The sequence below is a fragment of the Salvia hispanica genome, chromosome 5, assembly GCF_023119035.1.
Source record: "Salvia hispanica cultivar TCC Black 2014 chromosome 5, UniMelb_Shisp_WGS_1.0, whole genome shotgun sequence".
In the NCBI taxonomy this organism is placed as follows: domain Eukaryota; kingdom Viridiplantae; phylum Streptophyta; class Magnoliopsida; order Lamiales; family Lamiaceae; genus Salvia; species Salvia hispanica.
In genome coordinates, this window is record NC_062969.1 from 10,209,545 (window position 1) to 10,235,258 (window position 25,714).

Consider the following 25,714-nt stretch of genomic DNA (forward strand, 5'->3'; position numbering starts at 1 on the left):
TGCCTTATGCTTGGTGAAATTCACACCCTTTCGAGGAATTCATTAAGTCCTTGGACTGAAGTTGCCATTGTTAGAATAGATAAAATGTTTCGGCCTCCGTCGTCACATGATTTGAGGCGGCGTCAGCGAGGCCTTTAAGCCAGAGACGATATTGGCTTAAAGATTCATCGTAGTCCTAACTTCGCTCTTGAATTCTTTTTTTTTCAAAGCGTTTGTATTGAATGGAAAGAAATAGTCAGGAACTCCAGTTGAAATCCGCTCCCATGTGGTGATCGAGTCGGTGGAAGCACCGGCTGTAGCAGTGTTTGCCTCCTTTCGTCTGATGGAATCGGCTCGCGAGCGATAGTCTCACCAGTTTCGTTAGGCCTTTCCCGGATCTTACATAGAGCACCATAGCTTCGTTCAAGAAACTTCATGGAGACCTTTCATTCCCTCATGCGGAGAGAATGTAGGTAAAACGCCCGGCATTCGTCTTGATCTCGATAGACGACGTTGATTTGTGGTTTATGGCATGGTGTTTAGCTCTCCGTCGAGATGTGCGGTTAGCGAAGACGATCTACGGAGTCTGGAATCCCGGCTAAGTTTGCCATTCTAGGACTCCTCTTCGCCCACTTTTCAGAATGCTCGAGTTTCGGCAGCGGCTAGTGAATCCTGCTCCACAGATAATTCGAACTCTTCTTCGCTCCACGATTCGAAACGGAAATGGATCTCACGATTCATGACCCATGCAGTAGTTATGGCGGATGTTGATTCCGCCAACTTGCCATGGTTGCCACGTTCCTTGACCAAGATGGGTTGCTCCAGATTCCTGACCTTGAGCCCTTGCTCATAAACTGCCAAAAGCGAAATTCAAAAGATTAAAACTATTTACACCAAATCTCTAAACACATAAACAAACTACGCCCATCCGTCCCCGGCAACGGCGCCATTTGAAGAGTTGAATTTTTTTGCTTGCTGTATCCTATCAATTTCTAATTACACACTTCCTAGATCCAGGTAAATCAACTAGATCACAAGGTCTAGAGACTCGCAAGACTGGAAGTCTGGTCGTTGGTACGCAAGCAAACCTTCAAAACCCTCAACCACAGTATACTAAACTAAGGCACCGGGAAGTAGGGATCGATCCCACAGAGATGGACTCGTAAAATACATGCGTAGAGAATTGGAAACTATTTTTGGGTTGGCTGCTGCCACGCATATTTTGGGTTGAGGAATTTAACTAAGTGAATTTGGAAATAAAGTATGCTATGCTAACTGCTAGATCTAGGCAAAAAATGAATTATGTATAAGAACTAAATCAAATCAACTACTAGATCTGGGACTTCTACGAACATCTCTAGACCAAGGAGATTAAAACAAGTGGGGACCAAACTCTGAAAAAGGTAAGTACGGACAGAATCGAATCTGCAGCCTAACTAACTAAAGCATCAACTGAAAATGACTTCATCTTCTTCAACGAACACAAATAAATGCAGAGATCAAGAAAAACAAACTCAGATGTAGATTGGAAACATAATTTTAACGGTAAACGAAACAACGACGGAAATCACACTACTAGACGAAGCAAACCAAGCAGAACAAAATCCCCATAAGCTCATGCCTAGTGTGTGTGCTAAGAGCGTGACTGTGTGTGGAGTGTAACCGATCTGCCATTCTTGTTGCGCACTCCTTTATTTATAAGCTTCGAGGTGGGGCCCAGCGAGGTATTGATTGACTTGATTGCCCTCAGCTTTTGGCTTCCTTCCTCTAGCTTTTCCTCGTGATTCCGTTCCTGCTCCTCGCTAGATATCCTCCTCCAGCATCTCCTGGATCTAGCGCTACACACACACCTGGCTTAACAAAACTTGTTAGATCCAGCAGAAATGTGATGTTTTTCACTACATAACCAATGCATGAAATTAGCCTTATCAAACACTGCACCAAAAACACCCCTTGCTGCAGCATCCTCTTAACCAAATCCACCGCCACATGAGTAAAACTAGGGATGCTTGTCATTGCTCGCTGAAAATCATTCACAATATCAAACTCATGCAACTTCAAATCAACATATTCAACCACCCGGCCAATTATCCGCCCTAATTCATACACATCGCAACTAAATGTATCAGCCACTTCAACAATGGGTATCATCTTTTGATCCATTCTCATCACAATATAAGAACATGCATGTAACATCCCGGATTTTCGAACCCTAATTTTAGAGTCCTAGAATTTTATTGATGACGTGGGAGACGAGAATTAATTGATGAATGAATTTATTGCATGAGTTTCTTATGACCAAGTCGAGTTTAGGGTTGTGTTGGAAGTTTGAAAAGTCAAACTTGTTGATTATATGATGTGGCATGTGATTAATTAATTTATGAGGTGAATTATTTGTTTAAGGGTGAGTGAGAATATTAGGGAAATTTCCATAAATACTAGCCACATAATTTTGAGATTTTCGAACCCCTTGACCTTTTGGGGAAGGAATTCTATTTTTCCGGACTTAATTTAATTCTTGGGATATTTATCCAAATTAAATCAAAACCCAAATATTCTCTATTTCTTGATGAGAGAAATCGACACCTATACTTGTTCTAGGTGATTTTCGAAAATCACCTCTATTTGGGAAAGAAGAATTATTTTATTTTTATTTGATCCCTTATTTGATTTCCTTCCATACCTAGAATTTAAATATTCTACCAAATCTTTCCATACCTCAAAAGATCTTGCCATATCTTATTTTAGTTAATATTAGGAATCCATTCCTTATTTAAAAGGGCATAGTACACACCTATTTTCCCTTCTCCAAAGGAGGATTTTTATTTTGCTCCGTGATATTTTATTCTACTCCGTAAAATATACCAAACGAAATCTTGGCTAAATAAGGGACATAATTTTTGCAATCTCCATGCCTTGAACCCTAGCTCACTTTTTATTTCTTCTTCCCTACTCCACAATATTTATTTTTATTTAATTGTGGAGAATCAAATCTTCCCAAATATTCTATTTTATTTACCTAGAGATTTTGTTTAACTCTATAAATAAGAGAAACCCCTAAACCCTAGCCACCAACATTTTCGCCCCCCACCCCTACTACACGCCTCCCTCTCTCCCCTCACTCTCTCAATTTTTCTTCTTTTATTCTCCAATATTTCGTCATCTTTTGGAGAAGAATTGAAGTTTAATCCAAGAATCTTGAAGAACCAAGGCTAATACTTTGATTTCTACCGTTCGTTTTCTCAAAAAGGTATTCTCATATTAATCCTCTTCTTTCTAACCGATTAATTGGTATTCTTGAACCCTCATGCATACGGAACGAGTGAAAGGGGGAAAATAAATTGATGATTTGGATGTATGTGTGTGTGTGAAATCATGTGTGTGCGTGTGCGTGTACGTCGTGTGTGTGCGTGTGTGCGTCGTGTGTGTGTGTGTTTGTGTGTGTGTGTTGGCAAAACACTCATGTGTGATATATGTTGATGATAGATCTAGAGTTAAGATGCGAATGAAATTTATATGATGATCATGATTTTGATTGGTGAAATTAAGATAAGTCGATGAGAAAAGGGAAAGCGTTGAGACATGCATGTTTAGGAGTTGATTTTGAAACTGAATTGCGATATGTGCCTATGTGATTAAAAGGTGAAACCTCGGTTGCGAAGCAGGATAACAAAGGGAAAGAACATACTTGAAATCTAAGTAGTCAAGGTGGGCTTTATTCTTAAACTCTCTTATGTTGCAAATTTATAAATGTGGAGAGATTAGGGTGGTTTAACTGTTATGCCATGCCTATGTATGTTTTGTTGTGATATTGTGCGTCTGATGCCCGGTTTGAGAGTTCGCTCAATTGGGCTATAGGGCTATGGATATGTTTAAATGAATTCGAGTCTGAGTAGGGCCGCAAACCCTACCAGGATGTGTACACGGTGGGATCGGGAGCCGTCCTTGCTAGAAGGGAGGTCGAAGAGATGCTCACCTCAATTCCTTCGCCCCTAAGCGACGAGAAGAAAGACGAGGAGATGGGACCATCCGAGAAGGGAGAGAGCTCAAACGCGGAGAGTCGGAAGAACCGAGAGAGGATGAGGGCGGAGATGATTAGCGACCAAATAGTGATTTTTGTTTTCCTTTCCCCATGTTTTGAGAATTTTAAGACCTTTACTTACTTTACCTTTTCTTTCGCAATTGCTTTACTCCTTTTCATTCGATGTACTAAGACCTTTTGGCCACGTTTTAAGAATTAATGGGGAAATTGCACCTTTTTATTATCTTGTCTTGCAATGAGCTATCTCTACTCTTTTCTACCTTATTGCGTGAATGTACTTGCCCATTCTATTTTTTTCTCTTTTCTCCCAAGCATCTTTCATTTTGTGGTGCAACTTTATTACGCCTTTTCTTGCGCAACTGTTTTCCTACAATGCTATTGTGTGGTCATCCCTTGGACCTTACTTGTAGAAAGAATCAAACTTTTCTTTCAAAATATATCACATTACTATTTTTGGGTTTGAATAAGTGCGCTAACGACTCAAGTGAAAATGAATCAGAATGCCGCCTAGACGCAACGTAAGGCACGAGGAACCCTCCTCCCAGGCTTCGGAAGAAGAAAGTGTGACGCAACCAAGGCCGCCGCCGCCACCACCACCTCCACGGGTAAATAGGGAAGTCGTGAAGCTGTTCTTAGACCAAAAGCCTCCCCTCTTCGACGGAATGGGTGGGTAAACCAGCGAAGGCTGAAACCTGGGTACGCGCTTTGGAGCGCATTTTCAAGACCTTGGTGTGCAATGATGAGGAGAAGATGATCTGCGTGACGCATCAACTAACCGGGTCCGCCGACTTTTGGTGGGATACCAAGCTGAAGACCATGCCCCAGGACCGAGTGGACGGGATAATGTGGGAGGACTTCAAAACCGAGGTGTATAACAAGTACATACCTAAGAGCTACCGCAAGGCAAAGGCAGCCGAATTTTACAACCTCACTCAAGGGCGCCTGTCAGTGACCGAATACGACCGTGCGCTTTGTGACATGACCCGCTATGCGCCGGAACAGACAGATACTGACGAGAAGCTAGCTGATAAGTTTCGTGAGGGCCTGAGACCTGAGATTAGGATGACGTTGGCTGTCAGTGGAAAGCTTACGTACGCAGAGGCGCTGGCCCTCGCACTGGACGTTGAGGCGGCGATGCCTAAGGAGAGGAGCGCGGGGAACACTATGCTGGCACTACCCCTGCCACGCCCTAACCATGATAAGAGGAGGTGGGACGAGAGTCGGACCCACTATGACAACAAGCGATACCGCCCCGCCCCGAACCGACCGCCGTATAGAGGCGGGCAGACCTCGTTCAACCAGAGGAGCGGCTCCCAGGCCAGACCACCCCAATGCAATGTTTGCGCCAAGTACCATTTTGGGGAGTGTAGAGTGCCGAACCCGATTAGGTGTTTCAACTGCGGAGGAAACGGTCACTTCTCTAGGGAGTGTCCGAGTAGAAACATGGGAATCGGGTCGAGGCAGAACAATCAAGGTTTCCGTCAGCAGCCGAGGGCGCCACCAACGGGATCGGGAGTGAACTGGGATCAACCTCAGCGGCAGCAACAACCTTTCTGCCCGAGACTTCCCGCACAAGCTAGAGCGTATGCCGTGAGTCAGAAGCAATTCAGAATTGAGCAAGGGAATCACGAGAGTGGAAACTTGGCAGGTATAGGCGAAATCCACGATACCCCTATTGTTGTTTTGTTTGAACGGGCGCGTCGCATTCTTTCATATTTGAGTTGTGTGTGCATACCTTGAGCTTGCCTGCTAGAAAATCTGAACATAGGATGATGGTGTCCTCACCAGTAGGAGGGATAGTAGAGATTGCCCGAACTTGCTCGAACGTAGAAATCGTACTAGGAGAACTTAAGTTAGTTGCTCATGACCTACAAGTTATGGCGATGGGAGATATCGACGTAATCTTAGGAATGGACTGGTTGACCGCGAACTTTGCGACGATTCGTTGTAAGGAGAGGCAGATATCCCTACAAGCTCCAGGTACGGAACCCATCGTGTACCACGGAATCTCGATGAGCCGGCGAACCGCCATAATCTCCGCGTTACAAGCCACCGCGATGATGAAGAAAGGACGCCCTGCCTACCTTGTCTATCTCCACAGAGAGGAGGAGGAGGAAAGGAGGCTCGAAGACGTCGCTGTCGTGCAAAATTTCCCCGATGTTTTTCCCAAAGTGTTTCCTGGACCGCCGCCGGATAGGCAGTTAGAATTCACGATCGACCTTGAACCTGGAGCCGCACCTGTATCCAAGGCACCGTACCGAATGACGCCTAAGGAATTGGAAGAACTCAAGATACAACTGCAATAGCTCATGGATTTAGGATTCGTTAGGCCCAGTGTTTCACCATGGGGCGCACCGGTGCTCTTCGTTAAGAAGAAGGACGGGTCAATGAGAACAAATTGACCCTCAAGAACAAGTACCCACTGCCTGTTAGAGTTTGTATACTAGAAATCACGTTTCGAGTGATTGAATACTGTAAAACTCTTATTTTATTTTCCAAAGGAATAAAACAGATTATTTTTGTCATAATGTTGTTATGTTTTACATTTAATGGATGTTAATGCATGTTTAAATGTATAAGTTAACTTAACAAAGTCTAAGTCTTTGTTTTAGTAGACCGGTTGTGGGCGTCGTCCACTTTAAGGTAACACGGTCAGTTCTAAACAAAGAAAAAGATGAATTTCACAACCTAGTTGGAATTTTACTATCCATCGAGAAAGGTTGCAATGTCAGTCCGCATATTTCTAAGCCTTACTAAAATAAGATGACATTGGTGTGGTATAGCACTGAACGGATCTAACAGCAAGACTTGCCTTAGGCTATCTACTGAAAGGCGAGGTCTTGATAAATATTTATTTCTTAATCAATGTAGGTTAGCATTGAGCATACGGTATTGATTATGCACTACTTTGACTTATCAAATGGTGCGGGTTTTTTGTAACCCAATTATCCCGATATATTGGGTAGTGGTGATCAACATCTAGCGGTGCTAGGATTGCTATTATATTGAATCGTGCGCGAGTTGAGTCTCGTTTGATAATGTCCTCAAGAGGAGCACGAAACAAGGTTTTATTATTCGGAACCTAGCTAGTTGGAGTTTGATTACTCTATGAATAATAAATAAGCGTTTCATGCTAAGTCCACTCTTGGAATTAATAAGAAGTTAATTAATTAAGTCAATAGCAGACATTAATTAATTAATGGATATTTTAATCTTAAGCACGGGAAATAAAAGTTAAACGGAAACCCGGATTACTTGTAATTTCGGATTTGGATGGGGAGAGTTCAATATTACTTCTGTAGTGGCTGCTCGTAATATTCCAATTATAACTTATATTAAATTGAGGGTTCAATTTAATTAGTAAAAAGTAAATTGGATGAGCCCATATCCAAAACCTTCCATAGATCCCTGTCTGGGCCCAAAAGGAACTTAATATAAATAGGAGAATAAAGGAGACGAAAATAACACAATTTTCATTATTGTAATTTTCGAAAATTCCCCTCCCCAGCTGAGGAGATTTTCGAATTCCTCTCCTATTCCAAAAAGGATTTCTTCTGTCTTCTTTATTTAAGTCCTAGTATTCTAGTAAGATCAGCCCACACTGATATTGGGATACAGTTCGGGAACCAGAGAGAAGATTTGTGGTCTAGTACTCAAAGCATCACGTGGAGAAGAAGCTAGCCATCTTCAATTCTTTGGAGAATTAATTAGGTATTTTTCTGCTCCGTAGAAAAGCATGTTTTAGGTTTCAATATTCTTAAAGCATGATTAATTCAAGTTATGAGCATGATACATGTGATAATTACGCGAATAGGTTTTGTCTAAATAATCTGCTAAATAGATCTGATTATTATGTAATTGATTTATGCGAGCGCTTCCGCTGCCAGTTCCTACACTGCCGAGGATAGACGACCTGTTCGATCAACTCCGAGGAGCCGGCGTGTTCTCGAAGATGGACCTAAAATCCGGGTACCACCAGCTGAGAGTACGAAAGGAGGATATACCAAAGACCGCATTCCGAACCAGATATGGTCACTATGAGTTCATCGTGATGTCGTTCGGTCTGACGAATGCCCCAGCGGTATTTATGGACTTGATGAACCAGGTATTTCACCCATACTTGGATAAGTTCGTCCTAGTATTCACAGATGACATTCTAGTCTACTCGAAGGACGAGAAGGAGCACGCGGAACATCTGCAAATCGCGTTGGAGACTTTGAGGGCCGAGAAGTTGTACGCCAAATTCAACAAGTGTGAATTCTGGCTGAAGGAAGTGAACTTTCTAGGACACATTGTGTCGGCAGAAGGAATCCGAGTGGACCCCGCCAAGGTGGAGGCGGTGCAAAAATGGAAGTCGCCATCGACGCCGAACGAGATTCGGAGTTTCCTGGGCTTGGCAGGATACTACTAAAGGTTCATAGAAGCATTCTCCAAGATAGCGAGACCGATGACCCAACAGCTCAAGAAAGGAGTCAGGGTGAACTGGACGCCGGAGTGTGAAGCGAGCTTTCAAATCTTGAAGGAGAAATTGACCACCGCACCAGTGTTAGCTGTGCCAGAGCTTGGAGTGAACTACATAGTCTACACCGACGCTTCGAAGGTTGGATTAGGATGCGTGTTGATGCAGAACAACAAGGTGATCGCCTACGCGTCACGACAATTGAAACCCCATGAGTTGAACTACCCAACCCACGATTTAGAATTAGCAGCGGTAGTGCATGCCTTAAAGATTTGGAAGCATCATCTCTACGGAGTTAGGTGCGAAATCTTTACGGACCATAAGAGTTTGAAGTACTTCTTCGAGCAGAAGGACCTGAACATGCGACAACGAAGGTGGCTCGAGCTGGTGAAGGGCTACGATTGTGGCATCAACTACCACCCTGGCAAGGCAATCGTAGTGGCAGATGCCTTGAGCCGTAGAGACCATTCGCAACTCGCTACTCTTCTGACAGAAGAGGAAAGTTTGGTAAGAGAGTTGAGTAAGTTGCAATAGAAGTAGTGAGGGCACCCGAAACCGTGAAGGGCCGAATCGCCGCTTTAGTAGTAAAGCCTAATCTAAGGACGAGGATCGTTGCAGCACAACGGATGGATGCGAAGTTGGAGGAGATTCGAGTCGAAGTAAGAACCGGTGAATCCGGAAGTTTAAGCGAGGCTTCCAACAACGCTCTCACCTTTGAAGGGAGATTGTGCGTGCCGAACGACGAAGGACTCAAGAACGAGATCATGAGTGAAGCTCACGAAACCCCATACACTGCTCACCCCGGGAGCACAAAGATGTACCAGGATCTGAAGAAGTCATTTTGGTGGAACGGCATGAAGAGGGATGTCGCGGCATTTGTGGAGCGCTGTTTAGCCTGCCAACAGGTGAAAGCCTTACATCAACAGCCGTACGGAAACTTACAACCGCTTGAGATACCCGAGTGGAAATGGGAGCACATCGCCATGGATTTCGTGACGGCATTGCCAAGGATCCTAAAAGGGAACACCACGATCTGGCTGATCATAGATCGACTTACCAAGAGTGCGCACTTCATACCGATCCCCATAACCCATGGATCAGATAGGCTAGCTTGGATCTACATTCAAGAAATTGTGCGATTACATGGAGTCCCGGTGACGATTACGTCTGATCGTGACCCGAAGTTCACCTCGAAGTTTTGGATTAGTCTACAGCGCGAGCTTGGAACACGCCTAAACTTTAGCACGGCTTTTCACCCACAGTCTGATGGACAATCCGAAAGGACGATACAAAGTCTCGATGATTCCTAAACTTTAGCACGGCTTCATTGTTGTAGCTTTCTCGTGATTCCTACTCCGGTCATCTTTGCCTTCTTTCTCCAACATAAATTTAGAGAGGGATTGTTCGGTCGGATACTCTCGACAATCAACCGTTGTTGGTTCTCTTCTCTGTTACAATTTCGGCGCTGTTGTTGCTCATGTTCCAGACATTTGCTTGATCATCAGTTAGCGCTTCGCCGACCATTATGCGCACACGCTCCAGCTCTTCAATTTTTCACGGCTGTATGGTTTACATGTGCTGACTCTCGGCTGTGTATTTGGGAGGTTTTTGATATTTTTTTTTTTTTTTTTTTTTTTTTTTTTTTTTTGCTATAGAGACAGGTCGATCCATGCGGAGGATCGAACCTGCTCTGATACTATATTGAAAAGTAAAATGCGGAAAATAAAACACAAGAACTCTTGAAGGCTACAATTTGATTGATTTGAATTGTTCTTGTTGATGCATAATACATAGGTATTTATAGGACTCTAGATATAAATATACCTAGGAACTACTCCCTCCGTCCCATAAAAGATGTCACACTTGTGGGATGACACGGGATTTTAGGAGATTTTATTTTATGTGTTAAATGGAGAGAGAAAATATTATTTTTATATTCATGTGAGAGAGAACTTTTTCGAAAAATGGAAATGTGACATCTTTTGCGGAACAAACTAAAAAGGAAAGTGTGACATCTTTTGTGGGACGGAGGGAGTATAATATTGGAACTCTACATTATAAATGTTATCCACTTTCCAAAGATTTTGGGACTCCACACTTTCTCTTCCCAACATAATTGGGACACTTCAATTTATCTTTCCAACACATATTCTTGTGGGACGAAGAGAGTATTTTTTTATTAAATTATGTATTTTTTATAGTTTTTAATCATCTATTTTTAGTTATTTTAATGATTTTTCAGTCCGTTGGTTTATTCGTAAATAAACTTAATTATAAATTATAATGAAAAGAGAGAAATGACAAATACGAAGAGTACTATAAACAATGCTTTGTTAAGACTTCGAAACTGTTGATATCTTAACGTATTTAGGCCTTTCTGAGGATTGTATAAAAAAATTGATGTTGAAATAAAGGCCCAAAATCTCGACAAATTCATAAGACTAGTTTACTTATTATATACCCTATTTATGTGTAGAATACAAATATTTATAGTATTTTTAGTTTGCCCTTAGTATCAAATAAATCAATTAAATAAAATTACCTCCATTCATAAGCCAAAAAAATTGAAGTGTTTACGAAAGAAACAAATCACACAATTTTTACTCTCCATTCCTCAGCCCATTGGTTATTATTTTGAAGATCAATCGCGATTAGAATTGGAGATTGGAGAACTGGAAATCAAACGAGTTTACGGCCTCATGATTGTCTTTAATATCATGTTACATGTGTCTAATTCATAATTTTCAATTAATCACCGTAGTTAATTCTTAAGCATTCTAATTAATTAGTCATTTTTAAATTTCTGTAGATAATGGTGCTTGATGGCGGCGCACATAATGCCCGCGCCTACCTAATTCTTTGGCCTAGATTAATTGTGATTTATGAAATGTTTATACAAACAAGTTATGGTATAGAATTTGGCTTTTCCCTTGTGTCGATTTGCTTTATTATAAACTAAGTTGCATAGTTTGCATATATTCTATCTTATGTTGGCTTAATATTAACCCCTTAACTTTCCAATTGTGATTCGTTATTTAACTTCTACCTATGGCCCAAAATCATGACATGTAATAAGGGGCGTGTTAGGGTGCCACACCTCTTAAAATAACATCATACCACTATTTCTAGCCAATTATTTATATACGTGGACGAATAATAAGCTGCCATGTCGCAAAAAAAAAAAAAAGTTAAAAAAGACGGCCAACAATATGTTGTACACTATAGATTGCTATCTAGCGTATTGAATATTGTTGCATAGCGTTTATAATATTGTTGTATAGCGTTTATAATATTGTTGTATAAGTGATGTCACGGTGTCACTTTAAAATGAGTTATCATTTTAACACAAACCTATGTAATAATCCTCAAATGTCACAAAAAAAACAATAGAATTTAACTAAAAACACGTACAGAAAAATCAACAGTCTTCCTCTCCCCTAATAAAAGATTACACGACTTCAAACTTTGATCATATTTTTCAATCTCAAGACATGTACATACGCGTATACAATCCACACAATCAATCTATATATGAATGAGAGCGGGTCCTAGGATTTGATTCCACGCTGTCGTGGTGAATCAATCAATCAATTTGCAATATATAAGTCCCCAGAGTCATGAAATATATAGAATATGTTCTAAACTAAAATAACTCAAGAAGAATCGAATATGCCGCAGAAAATCAAAGTCTCATGTCTTTTTAATTTGTACGAACCGATCTAGAAATAATTTAGGATATAAACAACAGTAAAAACATACCACAAAATAAGCATTCTACCAAAACTTAAGACAAAAACGAAAAATATAAGCAAACGAGCAACACACATCAACGTATTATCAATAATCACCCTTCACCAAAAAATAATGGTCTTATTGCAACCAAATTACAGCTCTAAACTGCAGCATTGGGCAATTTTAGAATTTAAATTGTACCGCTACTCGGCATTGACTATGGAATATAAAAGCAAAGTTGATTTCGTCAATTTAATGTTACATTAATAAATTCCTAAGATCAAGATAAATATCGTTATTAATCCAAAGATATAGGCCTCTAGTCCTCTAGTCATATTTTCTATTTTAGATATGGATTTGTCACCATCCAAACTAGGTTTGTCCTCACCCGGTCTAAATCTTACACCTATCTAGATCAGGAATATTCCAAAAATATGTTAAGAGTACTCCCTTCATAATTTCATCCACCGTTGAATGTATCATATTGAGATTTCAGGTCTACTATTAAATTATTCTTTTCAAATGAAAGTCGTGTTTCAGTAATTCATTTCACTTGTATTTTATTGTTAATCAAACTGACTTCTCACGCCAGTTATTATATTGCGTCCAATTAACATTCCTATGTAATTAATTTGTCATACGTATTCCGCGCCTACTAGTGCTCCTAGCATATTAATCCCATTCTTATACAGCAATATCGATAACTTATAGAAATTCTCTCTCATAAGCACACACAACTTTGATATGGCAAAACTCAATGCCAATTATCCAATTTTAGTGATTTTCACTTTGTTGATCGCCACAAAAATTAGTGCCAGCGATGAGCTACGGCTCGACAACATCTGCCTTCACAATCAAAATTTGGTCAAAATTAAATTCTACGCCCATGACGTGACAGGCGGTCCGAACTCGACCGTGCAGGAGGTCGCACGCCCCGCGGTCTCCACGGACGACCCATTATCGTTCGGGAAGATCCTTGTCCTGGATGATGTGATCACTGCAGGGCCAGGGCTCTGACTCGAAGGAGCTGGGGAAGTTTCAAGGCATGATAACCTCGGCCGATATGAAGGTGACAGCGATGGCGATGAGCCTCAATGTTGTCTTCACATCGGGGGAGTATAAGGGGAGCACCATCAGCATTGCTGGCCGGAATCAGATTTTGGACCGGGAGCGCCACATAGCCGTGGTTGGGGGAACCGGCGTGTTCCGGTTCACACGTGGCTACGCCGTTGTCAGCACTTATTCAAGCCGAGTTGAGGATTCGGTGCTCTATTTTGTTGGAGAATTAACCATTTACACCACCTTTTGCCCTGTCCCTATGTGATGTGATGAAAATGTGAATTGTGATCAAGAATAAATAGTGTTTTGGAATATATTTCGATGTTGTGTGCTATACATACGTCAGTTAAGGACGTTAATTGGTGTTTCTAAAATATACTCCACTATATCATCTACACTCTCTATCTTGATGTCTCAACTAATAGTAAAGACCGAAACGAAAATGTCTTAGAAAAATAAAAGGAAAATGGAGTAGTGGACAATTGTATCTTCAATATAAGAATGTACACTTTTCTTTATGTCTATAATTTTGGCTATTTTTAAAAATTTTCCAATTCATGTAACGGTGTCTCTAATTTTGTTTCCTCAAACGATAGTAGTACTAGGTTTGTTGTAGCGTGTAGTTTCTTACTTGTTTTTTTATTTATATAGATTAATTGTTATTGTGTTTTACCAAAAAACCATCTAGAACGGGTCTCCGGATTGGAATTCGATTTCTTTTAATAAATATCCTTTTCATGCCCATTAATAATACTCCTATTGCAGTCCTCGCCATCTGTTCAAATGTCATTAAAGCATTAAAAATTGTTTGACTATATACATAACTAAAGAAATTTTGAAGAACATACACAAGATAAAACAAAAAATCAATATTCTACCCCATAGCCTACTTAAAGAATTTTCATTCACGTAAATTCTGCAAGAGCACGACTATATTAAGCAAGCTAGTAAAGATCCGAAAAGCAACTTTTTAAGTAATAATTTATCTACGACTATATCCTAATCAAAATTTCTTAATTGTGATCATCATTCCGTAAGTAAATAAGTATTCAACATTTCAACCTTTCGATAAACACGGGCGAATGGGCGATCATTAATTAATTGGTTACCATGCCGTAATTTAAACTTCTTAATTATAAGTGATCATTATAAACTCTAGCTATGGATTATATATTTTTTGGCATTTTAAAATGTTTAGTTAGCTTGTAAATACGAATGACAACCTTTAGTTAAACACAATCAAGAATAATATTTTTTTACTTTGTATTATAAATATAATATTTAGTAGTAAGTGGAGTAATATATATTAAAAAACTTGATATATGATTTATTTGGGATGTAAATATGTACTCCCTCCGTACCAAGGTAATTGAGGCATTTTTTTGGGTACGGTATTTAAGAAATTGATGTGTTATAAGTTAAAGTGAACAGAATAAAGTAAAAAAGATGAAGATAGAAGAAAGTACGAGAGAGGATACAGTTTTTGCCAAAAAATGGAAATAACTCAACTATCTTGGAATAACCCATAAGATGAAAAGGGTATAAAATACCATTATTTGTTGAGGACATTTTAGTAAAAGCAAAAAATGTTTAAAAGTACATTAAATATAAATTATATAGTCTAGAGACTTCCCATAATATTATATTTTATTCAAAAACTACAGTATTATTGGGGGCTATTTATATAATTCTTCTGTATAAATACATTAGTTATTGAAGTAGATTACAATATGAAAAGTCTCTTACGATAACTGCTACACCATATATTGACGAAAACAAACATGCCAGATGAAATTTACTGATTTTGTCTTTCTATTCCATAGTCAAATTATGTAAAATTCAATACAATAATTTGATTATCACATGACACTTAGTTCATATATCCTGTAGTCTTAAGGCCCCTTAGTTTGAAAGAAATTTCCATAATCTCAATCAACATCAATTGGAAGTCAAGAGAACATTATAGAAAAAGAAACAAGGAAATTAAACGAAGAAAACATATTGACTAATATATATAACTAGAATTAGATTTCTCAAAATCAAAATTAAACTATCCGTTGTCCATTAAATATCTCATATTGTCATTTCAGAATATCCATCATTCAATATCTCATTTCACTTTTATTAATTTTAATAAATTAACTTCCTATTCACCTAAAATTTTAGGAGTATTATATAAAAGTAAGATTTAATTTTATTATTTTTTTAATTCATTTTTTTACATTTCTTGTGCAAATCAAAGTCAAAAAATTTATTCACGTGAATAGAGAATACTAAGTCAACAATATATTTAATCGAAAATAAATATAATAACCAATTAATTATATAAAACCAAATTAAAATTACTCAAATTATTGATACTTGCGTAATCAGCAATTTCATCAACTCACTATATAAACCCATCCAAAATTCCTAACCACACAATTATTATTATAAATTTCCCCAAAATATTTAACCCCTACATTTACATTTTCATATGGCGAGCTTTAATATTTATGCAGTTTTGATTGTTCTTTATTTGTTTAGTGCGACGCAAACAAATGGTCGGAAAATAGGTGATGAATTAGATGAACTCGAGCTCAATTATTTATGCCTCAAAAATGAAAAGGTTGCTAAAATTCATTTATACGCTCAAGACGTAATGGGCGGCCCAAATGCAACCGTTCACGAGGTCGCACGCGCCGCCGTCTCCCCGGACGCGCTTCTTTCCTTGGGGAAAGTTTGTCATCGACGACGTGATCACCGCCGGGCCCAGCGCCGACACAGAGGCGTTGGGCAAGGCGCAGGGCATCATGACCTCCGCCAACGTGGCGAATGTAAAGATGGCGATGAGCTACAACGTCGTCTTCACGTCGGGGGAGTACAACGGGAGCAGCCTCAGCGTCGCTGGCCGGAACGAGGTGGCGGAAGAGCGGCGCCGGCTGGCCGTCGTTGGGGGTACGGGGGTTTTCCGGTTCGCGCGAGGCTACGCAGTCCTCGGCACTTACTCGACCGCCGTCGGGAAGGATTCGAGCCTCTATACCGTTATGGAATACACAATCTACTCCACCTTTTGTCCCTAAATCTTATGTACAGTATCTATTTTGGAGCTCGAGAGGTTCTGTTTCATGATTCATTTGTATTCCCTTTTCAATAAGATTGATTACTACTATTAATGCTCCCTTTCGTCCCATATGAATATGCACTCTTTCCTTTTTAGTCCGTCCCACAAGAATATGCGCTTTTCAATTTTAGAATTTCTTTTCTATTTAAGAGGTGAGACTCATTCTCCACTTATAACACTTTAATTACTTTTCCTCTCTATCTCTTTCTTACTTTACTATTTTTCCATTAAAACCCGTGCCGAACCCAAAGTCCATATTTTTTTTTGGACGGAGAGAGTATTAAACTCAGGTATAGAATTGAGTAAAATTATAATGATCAGGACAAATTGTCACGTACGTGATAATTTCAGTCAATCATAATTATAGAAATAAAATTTCTTCTTTCATTTATCTATGTTTCTACAATGGTAATCGGCTGCACATACTGAATTTTTTATTATGTAGAGTTGCCTTTATTTCTTCTTTCATTTATCTATGTTTCTACAATGGTAATCGGCTGCACATACTGAATTTTTTATTATGTAGAGTTGCCTTCTTATATTTAATTTAAATAAGCTAATAAACGCTGGTCAACCGTCGGGAGCTGATTGCTCATATGCAATTCAGACCATGTATTCTTTTAGGTAAGACGTGGAGATGGAGTTGTTGAAATTTCATATCCTCCTCATGATGACGTCATCACCTCTCAGTCTCATGACTTTGGTGTATTAATTAATGGACTTATTATGGTCTCAGTTTAGAATCTTTGATTTATTTATGGGCTTGTTTAGAAGTTGGGCTTAAGAAATTTATTAGGCTGAAAAGTATTGGGCTATAATTTCGTCTGATTTAATTTTTTTATTGTTGTTCGTTTTCGGATTATTTGTATTCGTATAACTCTAGTGTATGAATCTGTCTAAATCTGAACCTTAGTTCGATCGATTAATGAATATACGGTTTATAAGGACATCCACAATGGATGCCCTAGTGGAAGCCCTAGTGAGAGCCCTAGTGGTTGCTACGTCAGTATGCCCTATCTTTCTGCAATGGTGGAGCCCTAGTGCATGCCCTATCTCTTATCCACTTTTCATTTCAATTTTAAATTATTATTTTTTTAATTTGTTTTTAATTACTATAAATTATCAAAATATATTATTTCAAACACCACAAATGCAAAAAAAAAAAAAAAAAAAAAAAACTACATTACTTAATAGAAAAGTGGAACTACATCATACTTAGATTAAAAAAAAAAAACTACATTAAAACTAAAATACTAAAAAAAAGAAAAAACCAAACTAGTCATCTAAATTCAACCTCTGCGCCAAATTCTTGATCATATTCTTAGTCCTCTGTGGATATTATTCGGGCTCGGGTATTGACTCGGATCCATTGTTGGAAGTGTGGATATTGAGAGAATATAGAAGAGAAAGTGAAAGGTTTGGTGTGTGAAAAGTGAAGAAAATGGAGTATTTATAGTGGTTTAAATTAGGGTTAAATAATTTAAAAAAAAAAAATATGGCTCGGGCTCGGGCTCGGGCGCGGCTCTGCAATGGGCGCCCGAGCTCACGCCCGATCGGTCGGGCTCGGGATCGGGCGCGACCGAGGGCTGCAATGGATGCCCGACCGCGCCCGAGCCCGATCTCGGCCGATCGGGCGCACGATCGGGCATCCATTGTGGATGCTCTAAGATGCATTTCATTTGAAGGAGATAATAGCCTAAAAAGTGTGAGCTTGTTATAAATGTTAAAGGAGAAAATATGATCCGTCTATTTTCGCTTTCATTTCTTGTAACCACAATAATGATGGTTTACTAGTGCCTGGATTAATGTCATGATCTTTTCATATTTAATTTGTACATATAAAAGATATAGAGTTAAAATTGAGAGAGCATGGTAAAGCAAAATATTTCTTTTCTCTCCTTTCATTTCAATTCATTTTAGTGTGCATATTACGTGTATGAAGTGTTTCTGTATATACAATAGGAAGAAGGTTATTACTCCCTCCGTCCACGAATAAGAGTTCCGTTCACTTTTTCGCACTTGTTTTGTGAAAATGACTATAAATAGTTAAAATGGAGAAATGATAAAGTAAGATAGAGAATAATGTAAATAAGAGTCTTGTCTACATTATTCTCTATCTTACTTTATCATTTCTCTACTTTAACTATTTATTATCATTTTTACAAAACAAGTGCAAAAAAGTAAATGGGACTCTTATTCGTGGACGGAGGGAGTACATCTTTACAGACATACATTAATAGATCTTGGAATTGTAATTTATCCTACTAATTTTTTTTTTCTGCTTGTTCTATTTTAATGCTACTTTTTTTTTTGTTTTATGTTAGGGGACCACTAGTATAAGAGTATTACTATATGTTAAGTGCTCCTTGCCTTTCGAAATTTTCACCAATATCAATTGGGTCCATTATTCAAGTGTGATCCATGATCAATATGAACTTGAATTTGACGTTACGCAAGTACTAAAATATGAAATTATATTGATTAATCCAAAAATCGTAGCTGTAACTACGAAGCCACCTGCAGCTTCGTTGCTTCAGAGTATCATAATAGTGTAATGCTACATCGTATTTGTGTTATTTTAAATTTCCGTTTGTTTATTCATTAAAATAATAAGACCAATTATAATAATAAAAAAAAAATCCAATGAAAATGAAAAGTTTTGCATTTATCCGCTTGATGAGGTGGGTCGTATTAATGATATCTTTATATAGTGCATTACAGCAAGGACCAAGATATCTTTATCCACTGGATTTGGCATTTTACTCAATACTATAATTGCAACTAACAAACTAATTAGACACTTTAATGGGGGATTTATATGTTTCTTTTGGATCAGTTGCTCTAAAAGCACATGGAAGACAAGTTATTATTTCCAAGTATGAACATTAATCATTAGATATTGTTAAAACCTTTATATAAACCCCTCACCACGTACAAAACCAATCACATCACAACATTCTCATAGTACCTATCAAGTTCAAAATAGCAATAAAAACATGGCGAAGCTAGCCTCAATTGGTTTGATGCTAACAATCTCATGCTTGCTCGCGTTCACGCTCAACATGAGCGTGGACGCTAGAAAGCAAGAAGACTTTGTCGTCAAGGAAGTCACAGGCTTCCCTGACAGCTTTTGCCGTGGAAAAGAAAAATTCATAAATTTCCGCGTCTTCGTCCAGGATCTCAGTGTGAACCACCCCAACACCACAACGTACGACGTGGCGCAAGCCTCCATCACCGCCACCTCCAAGACTGGATTCGGCAAAGTCCGTGTCATCGACGACCTCGTCACGGCCGGGCCGGCCGCCAACTCCAAGGCGCTCGGGCGCCTCCAGGGGCTCCTCACAAGAGCCGACCTAAACACGATAGGTATAGCGGTGAACCTCAACTTCTATTTCTCGGCGGGGCCCTTTGCCGGCTACACGCTCAGCATTCTCGGCCGGAACGAGATCGCCCTGGCCCAGCGAGAACTCACGGTTGCCGGCGGCACTGGAGTTTTCCGATTTGCACGTGGATACGCAATTCAAAAGACTAATTCCACCATAACTAATGTATCGGTGTTGGATTATAACATCTACACAACCTATTGCGCTACAATCAATGAGGTTGTGGCGATGTGATAAGGGAATTATGATGAATTTCAACTTTGATTGTGTTTATGACTTTGTTAGCGTCTGTCGCTAAAGCACTGTTTCTTTTCCTTACATTTCTATGAATGAAAATTTTCCTTTTCCAAATTCAGTCTACGCGATCTCCACGGACGACCCATTATCGTTCGGGAAGATCCTTGTCCTAGACGACGTGATCACCGGAGGACCAGGGCTCGACTCGAAGGAGATGGGGAAGTTTCAAGGAATCATATATGAAGGTGACAGCGATGGCGACGAGAACCAGTGTGATGTGATCAAAATGTGAGTTGTGATCAAGAATAAAAAGTGTGTTTTGGAATATACTACATATATTTAGATGCTGTGCAACGAGAAATTCCATACATGTTTTTAAGTAAATGGGCATTGTAGTTGAATGATACTAACCTCCGTCTATTAAATATGATACTCCCTCCGTCCCAATGTATTAGACCAACTTTCCTTTTTGGGATGTCCCAATATATTAGACTCATTTCCTTTTTTAGCAAAAAGCATCTATCTTATTTTATTCTCCACCTACTTTTTTCTCTCTTCTCTCTCCTACTTTTTCCCTCTCTAATACTTTACTCTCTCCATTTTAACTATTTAAATATCAATTCCTTAAATTATGTGCTCAAAAGAAGTGAGTCTAATACTCCGGGACGGAGGGGGTACGAGTTTTAATGTTCAATTCGATGTATATATCAGTTATATAAGACTAATGAGTTTCATTGGGAGTACTGCGTTTGTTGTTATATGACTTTAATATTATATGGTTTTATATCATTGTATAATTTCTTACATGAATTTTTTTAATAATATATTCAATTGAGGTAGATTAATTGTTATTGTTTATTATCAAAAAAATTCATCTAGAACGAATCTCCAGATTCAAATTAACTTTGTTTTAATAAATATTAATTCTTTTGATATGTCTATTAACAACATATTTCAGTCATTGCTATAGGTTAAATGTCATTTTAAAATTAAAAATTGTTTGGCTAATACAACCAGAGAAAATTCGAAGAACATACTACTCCCTCCGTCCACAAACAATAAATTTATTGTTGTTCGCACGGATTTTAATGTAGAATTGGTAAAGTAAGAGAGATGAGGAGAAAAAGTAGGTAAAGTAAGAGAGATAGGGAGAAAAAGTAAGTAAAGTACGAGAGAGGGAAGAAAAAGTGAGAAAAGTATGAGAGATAAACTTTCCATTTTTAAAAAGTGATCTATTTTTTGTGGACGTCCCAAAATGGCAAAAGTGATCTATTTTTTGTGGACGGAGGAAGTATAAGATATGTAAAACAAAAAAAATACAAAATTCTACCCAATAGACTACTTATATTCAACCTAAAGAAAAATACTGACAAATCATTAATTATGGTCATCATGTCGTAATCTAAACATCTTATATGTGATCATTAATAACTCTGGGGTTTATGTATCTTTTTGCATTTAAAAATGTTTAGTTAGCTTGTAAATATATATGACAACCTATAGATAAACACATTCAAGAATCCTATGATAACATGGTTAAAATGATAATCTAGACGAGCAATCGGCGATTCATAGATAAATAATACTCTTTCCGTCCCATTAAATATGCAACATTTGGAAATTGGCACGGATTTTTATGTAGTGTTATTTTGTGAGTTAATGAAGAGAGAGTAAAGTAAGAAAGATGAAAAAGTAGAGATAGAGATGTTTCCATTTTATGAAACGATTCATTTTTAATGGAACAGACAAAAAAGGGTAACGTTTCATTTCTAATGGGACAGAGGGAGTATGTGATATCTAGACAAACAACTTAGCTTCGTATATGGATATGTGAATGGCATTGGGACTCTCCATAATCTACAGAACAAGTGATACACAACATTAGAGGATGGTCGGAATCAAAGAGTGCATGGAAAAGAAATCTCATTTAGTCAAAGAAAGTGGCATGGAGTGGAACGCACACAGAGAGCTAGACTATGATGTCCACATGGGGTTAGCTTTCTTCCTTTTCCACGTTTGAAGGAGGTACGCGACTTATGTGGGTATGTTGACTTTCTAAGCTTGGTGTGGTGTTTGTGCTAGTATTAGATTAGGCTAAGAGTTGTGCCTTTGTCTTTGTTGTCTTAGGCTCTTAGCTTGGTGTGTGTAGTACTCCAAGCGGCTTTGGTTTGTTGTTTTGTTTTCTTGGGTTTGTTTTGTAACTCTCTGCTCACCACTCGCTGGGGATTTGAGCATTTTTGTGCATCTACTCCACCTATAAAAATAAATGGTTCCAAGCAATCTGCGATACGAAATCAAAGATAATCAAGCAATTTGCAATACATAGGCAAACAAGTCTACCACGTGGCAGGCTAGGGTTGAATCTGCTCCTAAATGTAAGGGTTTTATTAGCGTTATTTTGTCATTTTGATTGTTGTTGTCATTTTAGTATAACCATATATATCTCCCTATGGCACGAGAATGAAGACAAAATTAGAGCATCTCCAATGGCTTTAGGCCAGTCACAGGCTAACCACTCTCTCTCCCTGCCACGTCATCAGCACTAAAATTCCACCTGCCACATCATCATTTTAAGAAAATAGCCGCAATAAAAATAATTCAATTTACGAAATTAAATTTATGATAAATTACGAAAATAAATTTACGAGACATATACGGGAAAATTCATTAATTTCATTTAAATAAAAAAAAGGTACATTGATTAAAACAAATTACATTAAATAAAAAAAATTACTTAAATTACAATCGCGCAAAATACGGAATTAAATTTACGACACAGATACGAAAAAATGCAATAATTTTATATAAATTTAAAAAAAGGGTACATCCTAAAAAAATCACATAATTAAAAAAAGATCATAAAAAAATACATTAAAAATGCAATAAAAAAATATTAAAAAATACATTAAAAAATACAATAAATAAAAAAAATGCATAAAAAATACATTAAAAAAATGCAATCGGCTAGCCGAAATTGAGCCTGCAATGGAGACTAGCGGATCCGTCAGCGGATCGGCTAGCGCCCGCGAATCGGCTAGAGCTCGCCGATCGGCTAGCCTAAATTGCCGCAATGGAGGCTAGCGGATCGGCTAGCGCCCGTGATCGGCTAGCCTATCCGCTAGCCTCCATTGGAGATGCTCTTAGTCAAGTAAAAGAGAAGAGGAGAAATATAGTTAAAGTAGTGTTACTGAATAATGAGACTCATATTATTATTAGTGTTTTGATGGTGGTATAAGTTGTAAATAATTTATATATTTAGTAATAAATTGAGATATTTTTTCATAAATGGAAATACTTATTTTTACGGGACTGATAAAAATAGAAAGTTTACATATTTGATAAAAATGTAAAGTGTACATATTTTTATATTTATAGTAGTAATATATATTTGAAAACTTGTTAGATTATATGTTTATGCGGACTGCATGCATGTAAAACGTAAAAAATATGCCTTTATATTTGTTGAGGGCAGTTATTTACTTGATTTTTTCTGTATAAATCTGATAAGTAACATTGAAGTAAATTTCGTTATGAAACATGCCAGATGAAATTTACGGATCATCTCTTTCTATCACAGTCAAATAATATAAAATTCAATAGAACATTTTATTTTCACATGACACCTGGTTCATATTCAAAGTCTTAGGCGGCTCTTGCAGCTAGTTGTTTAAAAAAGGTTTTCCTTAATCGCAATCAACATCAATTGGAAGTCAAGCAATAAATAAACGTGAAAATTAAATGAAGAAAACACTCTTGACCGATGGAGCAATACTCCATTTGTCCAATTAAATATGAAAGATATTTTCTCGCACTTATTTTAAAAAATTTATTAGAAATAACAAAAATAGTGAGAAATTAAAGTAAGATAAAGAATAATATAGAGGAGAGTATCATTTACATTATTCTCTTTTTCACTTTTTTTCACTTTAACTAATTATATTACTTATTATTTTTCCAAAACACGTGTGAAAAAACAAGCATTTCATATTTAATGGTACGGAGAGATTATAACTAGAACATCTCGGAATGCAAATTACACGCATTCATTCATCATTTAATATATTATATTACTTCATCTGTTTCTTTATAGTTGAATCGCTTCTTTTTAGCACTTATTTTGGAAAAATAATACTTCAAATCAAGTAAAAAAAAGTGACCCAGCTATGAGAAAACGGAGGAAGTAACATTTTAGAATATCCACATTTATTAAATATCGTCTTATGCATTATTACTTTTAGTAAATTGACTTCACATTCAATTAACTTATTCTAAAATAATTATTATATAGAAATAAGATATTACTCCCTCCGTCCACGAAAATTTGTCCCAATTTTCCATTTCCGTCCGTCCCCCAAAATTTGTCCCATTTCACTTTTACCATTTTTGGTAGTGGACCCCATATTCCACTAACTCATTCCTACTCACATTTTATTATAAAACTAATACTTTAAAAGTAGGACCCACAATCCACTAACTTTTTCAACTCACTTTCCATTACATTTCTTAAAACCTGTGCCCGGTCAAACCGGGACGAATTTTCGTGGACGGAGGGAGTATATTTTACTTATTTTTTCTCTTTATTTTTTAAAATTATATAAAATCTGTTCAAATCAAAGTTAGACATTTATTCATATGAACAACCAATACAAAGTCAATAGTCATATAAAATTGAAAATCAAAACTATAACTTTAAACTTACTCAAATTAAATACAAAGTCAATAGTCATATAAAATTGAAAATCAAAACTATAACTTTAAATTATTATCACTTGCGTAATCAGCAATTTCATCAACTCACTATTTAAACCCACCAAAATCACATCACTCAATATAACGAACTCTCTGAAATATCTAAACCCTATATACACATTTTTGTCCATGGCAAGCCTTAATATATATGAAGTTTTGATTGTTCTTTATTTGTTTGGTGCGACGCAAATAAACAGTCGGAAAATAGGTGATGAAGTAGATGAACTCAAGCTCAATTATTTATGCCTCAAAAATGAAAAGTTAGCCAAAATTCAATTCTACGCCCAAGACATAGTGGGCGGCCCAAATGCAACAATTCACGAGGTCGCACGCGCCGCCGTCTTCACAGACGCGCTTCTTTCCTTCGGGAAAGTGTTCGTCATCGACGACATGATCACTGCCGGGCCCAGCGCCGACACAGAGGCGCTGGGCAAGGCGCAGGGCATCATGACCTCCGCTGACATGGCGAATGCAGCGATGGCGATGAGCTACAACGTCGTCTTCACGTCAGGGGAGTACAACGGGAGCAGCCTCAGCGTCGCCGGCCGGAATGAGGTGGCGAAAGAGCGGCGCAGGCTGGCCGTCGTTGGGGGAACGGGGGTTTTCCGGTTCGCGCGTGGCTACGCAGTGTTCAGCACCTACTCGAGCGCAGTCAGAGAGGATTCCAGCCTCTATACCGTTATAGAATTCACCATCTACTCAACCTTTTGTCCCTAGCTATGTTTTTATTTTGGAGCTCGAGATGTTCTATCTCATGATTCATTTGTATGCCTTTGCAATAAGATTGATTACTATTACTCCCTCCGTCCCGAATAATTCGGGTCACTTTGACCGGGCACGGGTTTTAAGAATTGTAATGAAAAGTGGGTTGAAAAAATTAGTGGAAGGTGAGTACTACCTTTATAAATTAGTTTTATAATGAAATATGAGTAAGAATGAGTTAGTGGAATATGAGGTCCATTACCAAAAAT

General features: G+C 38.1%; 4 protein-coding genes across 4 annotated transcripts; all 4 read left to right on the forward strand.

Annotated features, from left to right (window-relative positions):
* Positions 1 to 4,771: 4,771 nt before the first annotated feature.
* Positions 4,772 to 6,327, forward strand: LOC125189380. Its single transcript, XM_048086661.1, has 2 exons — positions 4,772 to 5,669; positions 5,810 to 6,327. Exons 1-2 carry the CDS (start codon positions 4,772 to 4,774, stop codon positions 6,325 to 6,327), a joined length of 1,416 nt encoding a protein of 471 aa, XP_047942618.1.
* Positions 6,328 to 15,925: 9,598 nt separating this feature from the next.
* On the forward strand, positions 15,926 to 16,333 carry LOC125189381 (dirigent protein 1-like). The gene has a single exon (XM_048086663.1). It carries the CDS (start codon positions 15,926 to 15,928, stop codon positions 16,331 to 16,333), a length of 408 nt encoding a protein of 135 aa, XP_047942620.1.
* A 2,967-nt stretch (positions 16,334 to 19,300) lies between these two features.
* Positions 19,301 to 20,484, forward strand: LOC125187281 (dirigent protein 11-like). Its single transcript, XM_048083836.1, has 2 exons — positions 19,301 to 19,976; positions 20,114 to 20,484. Exons 1-2 carry the CDS (start codon positions 19,371 to 19,373, stop codon positions 20,165 to 20,167), a joined length of 660 nt encoding a protein of 219 aa, XP_047939793.1. The 5' UTR covers positions 19,301 to 19,370; the 3' UTR covers positions 20,168 to 20,484.
* Positions 20,485 to 24,872: 4,388 nt separating this feature from the next.
* LOC125189382 (dirigent protein 1-like) lies at positions 24,873 to 25,460 on the forward strand. Its single transcript, XM_048086664.1, has one exon. It carries the CDS (start codon positions 24,873 to 24,875, stop codon positions 25,458 to 25,460), a length of 588 nt encoding a protein of 195 aa, XP_047942621.1.
* The last annotated feature ends 254 nt before the right edge of the window (positions 25,461 to 25,714 follow it).